Raw genomic sequence first — 9418 nt, forward strand, 5'->3', positions numbered from 1 at the left:
CCTACCACAAGGGGTCTGCTGTCACTTAATCCATGTGCAGGCACAAGGCCCTGTGTGAAGCCTTGAGTGCTCTGCAGTTGCAGGCCTGTTGTTAGAAGCTGGGAAGGGGGGGAGCAGATTTGAGCAGGATACAGTTATTAATAGCTGCTGAAGTAGGAGATATGACCAGCAGGTGGGTTGCAGATCATGCAGCAAAGGCGGGTTGCCGGAGCTCCCACCCAGCCCCAGCCAGAGAAGAAGAGTGTTGTCTCCTCTTTCCAGTTGACATGGGCCAGCTGGTGTCTACACTTCTGTCCTACCTGGTGAAAGAAGTGGAGGAGGACAGATGACAAGTAAATAGGATATTTGGAAAGCTTCTTGTTTTCCCTAGCAATGAGGCTGTTGGGAACTGTGAGGCAAAGTTGTGGTGTGTGTGGTTGTGGGGTCTAAACACCCCCTAAGGGCACTCTTTACCAGGTTGGAGGTAGTTGGAGAATGAGTCCCCTTTGGGGATCAGCAACATGACCAGCAGGAGACACTGTTGGGTCAATCCAGTTGCACCCTGCTATCTCCCCTGGGACCACTACTAAGCTAACTGTGCCCCAGGAGAGGCCAGATGCCAAACTGAGCTGCCTGTGTGTTTATAGGGAAATCTTACCTTTTGTGTCATCAGGAGGTTCAGGAAAAGAAGCATGAGTTGATGATGTATGATGTGTCCTGTTTGCTTCCTCTCCTGTGTGCAATTTCACACCCCTGCTGGTTTTTTGAACCCATTTTCCTTCCATCCCTCTAACAAGGAGGGTTTATGCGAACCCTGAATTTTGTTTTTTGTCTTTTGACAGTTGTGTATCCATGCACAAAATGGCAGGAAATGCCAGTATGTGGGCAACTGCTCCTTTGCCCACAGCCCTGAGGAGAGAGACATGTGGACCTTCATGAAGGAAAATAAAAGTGAGTGGGGGAAACATGCATCAAGGAGTTTGGGGAGAGGGAAAGAGAACATTTGGGCAGTGGATGCAGGATCTGTTAAGGCACATTGTTGACTACAGAGGCTGAGCCAGACAGAGCTCCTGGTACGCCAGACTTAGGTGGGATTATGGTAAAGGTCTGTCTACAGTAGCTTAGAGCTGCTTCTCTCTCAAACATGCCTATATATATCTTCAGTCCCATACACTGGGTCTAGGGTAGTTCCACGTCTTGCATTGCTCCATTGCTGCCCTCCCTCTTCTGCGACTTTGCAAATCCACCCTGTGCCATCCCTCCTGTTGCCTGTACTGTCCCAGGCCTGGATGCATCTGGAGCTCCACCAAAGCACTAGTCCTGACCTGTAGCTACTCCTGTATCTTTCTTGTCTGGCATGTATCTCTCTTGGCTTTCTTGCCCAGTTCTGATCATATCCCTTGCTCCTGGGCTGCAGCACTCCCTGCTCATGGCATTGTATGCAAAGGGGTGGATTTGAGATCCTGAATGAGAACATTGTTGGGTGGTGCCTTTGTGGAGAAGCCTCTCTGAAATTAATTACACAGGCCTTCAACTTACCTTTTGGGAAAAACCTGGGGGGACACCCAGGTCACAGTCGTCCTCCTCAGGATCCCATGATCCCACTCCTCTCAAGGCAAGGCCTCAAACTGTTGCCCTGGCAGTTCCCTGAAATTGCTTCAGTTGCTCCAACATCAGCTGGGCCCCATGGAGCTCTGTGCCTGTGCAGGCAGTGATGGGGCTGGTGGAAGAACCACCAGCTCTCTGTCAGCAATCCTTGTTTATTCAGGCCAACAGCAAGCTGGGGGGAAAAAACTTTTTTGCAGTGCCCAGTTGTCCAGGTGGTCATCTATCTCTGTTGGGAGATCCTGAAAAATCTGAAGTATCTCAGGCCTGCCCTGAGGTTGGGTTTTGTGCTTAGGTGGAGGATGTCTTTCTCTCTGCTGGGCCACATGTTTCTATTTGGTACATTTCAAGTCTTTCTGTTGCTGAAGCCTTTCAAGCACATCAGACCAGTCTGGGTGTGTTCCTTAAGCAGAAGGGTGAATCTTCAAATGACAACGTTGTCATTTTGGGGGAATTTGCATTAATTATCCCCCATTGCTTTGAGTTCCTCAATTACCCATTTAGCGAGGAGTAAATCACTAACGCATTGCACTTACAGCATCACATTGCTGTTTGCAACCACTTTGTGTTTCCCTAGCCTTTCTCACAAGTTGATCTTGATCTTGGAAAGGCAAACATGTAGGCAAAGCTTCCAGCCAAAATTTACCTTTCCACTAGCATTCTGAGTGGGTCTTAAACCAAAAGCACCAAGAGATGTTGACTGCACTTTTCTGGGCAGACTGTGAACTTGGGACAGGCTAACATTGGGCCCTCCTCCCCTCCTTAACACTTCCTGTAGCTAGCTCGCATATGGGCTCTCCTCCCTCTTGAGTGCTGTGGATGAACCATAGGCATGGAGGAAAGGGATGGATCCAGATCCACCCTAATGCCTTGCTGTGGCTGGAGTGAGATGTCTACTGAGGTCAAGCAGAGCCAGGTGATTCTTGATTGAGAATCACCTTATAGGTTGAAGTCCATGGAGATCTTGAAGTGCATTCCCTCCTTCTTGAGTACTTTGTGTGAGCTGCTATTATGGTTGCCCCTCAACTCACAGATGACACCTCCCCTGGCCAGGCTTTGTGAATTTGGCTCCTCTCCCCATGGTCCTCATTTGAGGAGGTGACACTGGGCCTTCTGAGCATAGACCTTCACTCTGATTGCAGGTGCTGCTGCACTGGAGAGGGGAGGGAAGGGTTGCCCCAGTATTCGTCCTTTTCTTGTAGTTTGTGCACAGTGCGAGAGGTTGTCTGAGTGACTTCACGGGTCGCCTTTGTGCAGTACTAGATATGCAGCAGACCTATGACATGTGGCTAAAGAAACACAATCCTGGGAAGCCTGGAGAGGGGACACCACTCACGTCTCGAGAAGGGGAGAAACAAATCCAGATGCCCACCGACTATGCTGACATCATGGTAATAGCTGATCTATTGTCCTTCCTCCCTGGCAGTGCTGCCAGCTTGCACCTCTCTTGTGCTGCTAGCAGGGACTGAGTTCCTCTCCTGGGAAAGGGTTTGTGCTAGTATAGGTTAAATTGACAGCTAGGAGCAGCACAGCAAGGGCAGCACAGATGAGGTGGGAAGGGATTGACCTGCTCAGCAAGGCTCTGCAGAGGCTTTTCTGTTAATCCTGGAGTCTGTAGAAGTGTACCTGAGATTCCCATTTGCATGGGCCCAGCCTCTTCCCAGGGTTACTGCTTGCTCTTGGGAAAGCTGGCAAAGCCATTGCTGGTCTGTTAGAAAAGAGGGGGAGGCTTGGAGCACAGAGCACAGAGGCCTGGGAAATCTGGATGCAGATGTGTCTCCTGAGCCCAGGGATAGTGGCCAGCGTAAGGGCTCGTGCTTCTGAGGAGTTCTGTATTGCCAGTGCTCTGCAGCTGGACCCTATGGACTATGTCAGTTTACTGAGCTGTCCTGTCCTCTGAAGCTTAGTTTGAACTGTAGATAGGCCTAAACAGAGCACCTCTTCTGCTCCCCATTAGCAGCAGCATGATGCCCCTGAAGATGATGTTGCAGGGAAGCACGGGAGGCCATAGACTGAGTGGAGCATCCAAGGTGCTGTGGGAGGAACGAGGGAGAGGGAATGCCAACATGGGGAAGGCCGATGAGCGTGAATATTAATGCACTGACTGGTGCTTTGGCATGTCTGCACCGATTAGATGGGCTACCATTGCTGGCTCTGCGGGAAGAACAGCAACAGCAAGAAGCAATGGCAGCAGCACATCCAGTCGGAGAAGCACAAGGAGAAGGTCTTCACCTCAGACAGTGACTCCAGCTGCTGGAACTACCGCTTCCCCATGGGCGAGTTCCGGCTCTGCGAAAGGTACCGCACGTGCTGCCTTGTTTTCCTTGCATGCCGCTGCTGCAGGGAAGGTGGGGACAGGCCCAGGGCCTCCATCATCCCTCCTCCTCCCCCTCCTGCCCCTCCTCCTCCTCCCTCTCCCATGGAGTCCCCAGGGACTTCAGCTTGGAGGAATGGTGGGACAAGCTGCCAGTTTGGGGTAACAGAGAGGTTATGTTGTTGGATCCCAGAGATGCTCAGCCACACTACTTGATGGTTTAAAAAAAAAAAAAAAAGAAATCCCTGAGCATGTGTCTTTAGAAAATGAGAGAGAACTTCATGTCTGCACCTGTGCCCTCTGTTGCCAGGATGCTCTCATCTCTCTCAGTCTAAACAGAGTCTGTTTGGCCCAGTTCTTGGGGGAATCCCAGGTGCTTTATTAAATGGTTCGAATGTTTCACACCCTCTGAATCAGTGCCTTAAGGTGTCTTCAGAAGGCTTGTGATGGCTAGAAATGCCATTTTGGTTAGAGAGAAGGCTGTGGCTGTTTAGAGTTACATAGCATTTCCTCTCTTGTGTAGTTGTTTCTTCTCATGCCTGCTGGTCCGGTTCTAGCTCACATCCTTTCTGTTGACTAAATCCCCCCATAGACTGTTCACTGCCCTATTTCTGTGCCCATCCTCCATATTGCCTTCTGCTGGCTGCACACTGGTTGTAGGAGAATCATTTCTCCCTTAGAAGGGACAGTTTGCAGCATGTTTTGGCGGGATGCACTTGAGCATCACACACGGGGAACTCAAAGCCCTGCCCTTGGCAGGGGTAGCCTCCTGAAAGGCACTCCTTGTACTGGCAGGTTTCAGAAGAGCAAGGCCTGTCCTGAAGGAGAAGAGTGTCGTTATGCTCATGGCCAAGATGAGCTGACGGAGTGGCTAGACCGGAGAGAGGTGCTGAAACAGAAACTGGCCAAAGCCCGCAAGGACATGCTGCTCTGCCCCAGGGATGACGACTTCGGGAAATACAACTTCCTATTGCGGGATGGTGTATAGTAAGAGTTAGGGGAAGCCTGTCAGCTGGAGAAACACGAGGCGGGTTTTCTGAGAGTGGTGGTAGCAGGGAGAGTGAGATCCATATCTCGCAAAGAGAACTTTTCTTTTGTTTTAAGATTACGAGACGATGATTTATTAGTGGTGAATGAAATCGTGAATTTGGTTCTCCTTGGCCAGCGAACGCCAGGCTTGCTGAGTTCATGTTCCATTTTCTCTCTCTTACCCCCCACAATTCTTTTTCCTCTCCATCTTTCTGTTTTCTCTGTCCTTTATTTAAGGAATTAATTCTGTTTGTACTAGGGTGTGAATTGGAGAATTTTTCCTTGTCATTCCCCTGCCCTTCAATTCAGAGTGTGGCTGCAGAGGTGAGGAGGACAAACAGGGAGGGAAAGCTGAAAGAAAGGGCTAGACATCTGGTAAAAGGGTGACCATGAAGTTCATGTGCTCCTTTTTTCAGAGCTGCAGAGCAAGCCCCATTTACATGGCTGCAACTGGCCCACTCTCCTGGGAGTTCAGTACCAGAAGAACTGGGAACTGAGATATAGAGGAGGGAAGCCACTAGATCTGGCTTAAAACATCTAGGCGTAAGCCCCTATTGTATGTGTTCCCCTGAGGCATCAGCTGGAGCTGAGGAAGGTATCAGCCATTTGGTGTAGAGCGCAGCTAAAAGCAATGGTGTGCTGCAGTGTTGCAGCAGTGGGAACTTAATGGTAGGTGACTTTAGTCTGTTTTGATTGACTATATCCAGAAAGCAAACTGATGACCCCTCATTAGGTATCTTTCTCAAATATGTAGCAGGTATCTGGGGTTGGTAGTTTTGGTTTGGTTTTTTGGCTGATGTGACTGGTCCAAATAAGTCTGAAGCCATCTAGAAGGTGTAGTGGAGACTGACACACTGTGTCACTGTACTCCACACTGGAATATCAGTCAGGTAAAAAGGCTGTAACCAAAAGGAGCTTGTATTTCTCTGTCAGCTTCTGTCCTGAAGAGAGGGAGGGAGGTAATGGGGTTCCCTTCTTGTTCTTTAAATGGGGTGTGTGTGTGTGTGTGTGTGTGTGTAACTGGTTATTTAGAGCTGCATTGTTCCTGCACTGCCAGAGGAACTGGGTAGGAATCCATTTAAAAGGACACTGTTGAGCAGCATGGGTCTAACACGGAGGGCTTGGTTCTAGCGATGCTTTGCTGCAGGGAATCCAACTGGAAGTCACCTATGGGTGCTGGGGCTATGGGTGCAGCCCCCTCCTTCTCTGAGCCGGGACTGGGAGCTGGCAGGCACACAGCACAGCGGTGGGGAGAGGGAGCCAGGATACGGCCCCAGGCAGGGACCATAGCTGTGGGCAGAGGGCAAGTGGCACAGCAGGACCCAGCTGTGCGCCTGCTCCTGTCCCACCTGACGTATGCTCTGTGGTGAAACAGGCCAGCCCCGACAGGGAACTCTGGGCCAGGACTTTTGGCTTTTATAAAGGCAGCAGTGAGAGGCAATACTTCTCCATATGCCGGCCTTGTTCTTTCTGGCAGTCCCATCCTGTAAGCAGTAAATGTGTCCTATCTTGAGCTTCCCTCTCCTCTCTGACTGCAGCCTGATGGTGCTCTGCAGTTTTGTATGCATGGATGGCACCATCCGCTCAAACACAAATACATCTCCCCCTCTGCATTTGTGGGCCATGTCTTTTTGTATGGAGTCTCCCAGGACTTTGAGCTCAGAGCCCTCGGGGTTGGCAGTGCTGTATCCATAGCAAATACAATCTGGCCATGTATTGTGTGGTGGTTTGGCAATGCTGGGTCCCTTTTCTCCTTTTCTCCCTCCCTGCTCCAATATCTTTGGGATCCCCAGCTTCAAGAGAGGGCAGATGTGGAAATATGCAGATGCTGTGGAGGCAGCTGGCAGCTTTCTAAACCAGCCTCCAGGTATCTGCCTCAGCTCCACCGGAGCAGTTATGGCCCAGGAGCAGGGTGAGCTGCATTCTGGTCTTGGGTCTTTCCAGTGATATTATGTGCTCCAGAGAAGCTGCTGCCTCTGAGCTTGTTTCCTCTCTTGTGAAATGTGGATGGTGTTTACTGGTGTAGTATGAGCTTCCCTTCTTGGCTGTACAACACTTTGGGGTCTGGACTGGAAGGGGCCAGGACTGTAACATCTGCTCATATACTGGTGGTTTATGATAAATTCATGAGAAGAGGGAAGTGGTTATTCCCACATCTGACAGTGTGCAGGAGAAGGAAGAGATGTGGAAGGATCCTTATTGCCCATAGCACTGCCAGGCACGACAGTTTTTGAGCGGACAGGTGCTGTATTTTCTCCTTTGCCCTTTGTTGTAGCTGTCTGGATTGTACCTTCTCCTAGTGCTCTTTGTGCTGAACTGGCCAACTTTATAAACTGTGAGAGATTGGGAGGAGGAAGTAGGCATCAGCTTCGGGGATTATCGTGTTCTGTTGTTCTTGGACAGAGATGCCAAGGAAGTGAATCCAGATTGGGGAATGTTGGAATGTGTTTTTATTTTTAAGACAAATCCACATCTCTAGTGTCACTCTAGCATTTGCTGCACCGTGATTTCTAATACGATAACTTGTTTAGGTTACCAAGCGGGTTGCTGTCCCCTCTCCTTGTCTCCCGGAGACATCAGGTGCTCATCAGGCCCTCCACCCCACGCTGACAGAGGTTTGGAGTGGGGCCAAGATGAGGGGAGGACGAGCATGCCTGAGGCGAGGGAGGCCCACGGTCATGGGTGTTGCATTGAGTATCTCTTTTTGTTTTCCCTGATATGATAACCTGGTCTGTGGTCTTGCAGTACTTTGTCATCAGACTTGTTTTAGTGTGTATATATGTGACCCCTCCCATAAAGCATATATACACAGGTATTAAATATATTGCTCTATATAATATTATATGTGTGTGGTATCGAAGGAATCTTTTTAATGAGGGTAAAGGAAAAGGACTCGGGCAAGGAAACGCAGCATCTTCAGTTTAAATATGAAGACTTTTATTTGGGTTAGGGAAAGGGAGTTATTAAAGAGGGGAGGGTTTTATATAGATAGGTATAAATTCTGAGATGGGACAGGTTTCCCTGTTCATACTTTTGAAAGCCCCTGGGATGTTCTTGCAGTCCCATCTCAGTGAAAGAGTATTATACTGCTAAGCTTGTGAATAAAGTTTTAATGGTAAGTCTTTGCTTATGTTATTTAAAGGGACATTGTGAACGGCAGGAAGCTTCACACTTGGCTTCCTAGGCTCACTTTATCAAGTCAAGGGGATTTTCTTTGGCATGTTATGTACTCTCACCAGAAATGCTCAGTGCTAACAGCTCTACAGCAATTAAACCTGAAGTAAGTTGTAGGACTGCTTTAGTGGTGCATTTGTGAGACCCTGCAGTAACTCTCCCTTTTCTGTATTCATGTAAGGGGAGAGGAAAATTTTACAACGCAGAACCAAATCTGAGGGTAATTAACAACAGAAGTCATGCTTTAATTTTATAGCTTTAGAAGAAAATCTCATATCCCTTAAAATAACCACATATATACTCACACAAAATAGAGACTTTGGTTTAGCTCAGCTTGTTAAAAGCTGAAGTTCTTATAGTAAAAATCCTTTCACATATCCTGGGAGGGATTTATGTGACACTGGTGTTGGGGTTAACCTGACCTTTACGGGGGGAAGAAAAAAAGCAAAAGATACCCTACTTAGCTTATATGAAATTTTGTATGTCAAAAGTGGATGGGTTTTAGCAAGTGAAAGGAGAAGATAGCAAGGGGATGCTGCAGTTCTGAGCTAGGTAGTAATGATTTTGAGTCCTTTAATATGTCTTTGTATTAATATAATTTAAGAATACCACGCTTTACTATTAAAAAAAAAACTTAGTATCTTTCATAAGGTCTAGTATCGGGATAATAATGTAGATGTTTTAACAACATTTTTGGTTTTGTTCTTAAATAAAAAAAAACAAACCTGCTTCTTTTAGCCTTTGTAATAGAAAATAAAAGTGTGCACTTTAAACCCTCTCCTGATACAGTGTGTGTTTGCATTTTTCAAATAGCCTGCAATGGCTTTATCCAGGTTTCAGATTTCCCTACTCTGAGGAAAATAAAGAGGTAGAAGAAAAGGGGGACTTCAGGCATTGAATCAATTACACCTGGTACCATCCTTCAGTCTAATCTACTGCTCTTCTTGGTGAATGGAAAATTGCATGTGTGTGCATGTGTATATAAACAGATGTGCTGTAGTTCTTCATTAGACCCATAGTTCTTGTGAATTTAAAGAGTTTAAAATTTTTGTTTCTGTCTCCCAAGCCACAGGAACCTACAGGCTCTGTATTAACACACAGATCCAGGTATTTGGGTAACTTGTGTTTTGAAACCTCCGGTAATCAAGTCTTGTAATCATCTCAATCTAAAAGTTGTTCTGCTGTGTAGGCCGGTCTGTTCAACAGGGTCAGCCAGTTCTTTTGCCTGACATAGTGCGCTCTGTGAGGGAAAATGCCCTTAGTCTTAGCCAACACGTCTCATGCAGGTCGGGCCATGAGAAGTATCTGTGCAGATTC

General features: G+C 47.8%; 1 protein-coding gene across 5 annotated transcripts in view; it reads left to right on the top strand.

The window, feature by feature from the left end:
• ZC3H7B (zinc finger CCCH-type containing 7B) overlaps positions 1 to 8885 on the top strand; it is a 48605-nt gene extending 39720 nt beyond the window's left edge. For all 5 annotated transcript variants that reach the window (XM_067310554.1, XM_067310571.1, XM_067310563.1 and 2 more), the window contains exons 20-23: positions 822 to 930; positions 2842 to 2975; positions 3719 to 3882; positions 4694 to 8885. In XM_067310554.1, coding sequence (XP_067166655.1) covers positions 822 to 930; positions 2842 to 2975; positions 3719 to 3882; positions 4694 to 4886 — 600 coding nt within the window. In that variant the 3' untranslated portion in view covers positions 4887 to 8885. The remainder of the gene's footprint in view (positions 1 to 821; positions 931 to 2841; positions 2976 to 3718; positions 3883 to 4693) is intronic.
• The last annotated feature ends 533 nt before the right edge of the window (positions 8886 to 9418 follow it).

Source organism: Apteryx mantelli, chromosome 1, assembly GCF_036417845.1.
Source record: "Apteryx mantelli isolate bAptMan1 chromosome 1, bAptMan1.hap1, whole genome shotgun sequence".
Classification (NCBI taxonomy): Eukaryota; Metazoa; Chordata; class Aves; order Apterygiformes; family Apterygidae; genus Apteryx; species Apteryx mantelli.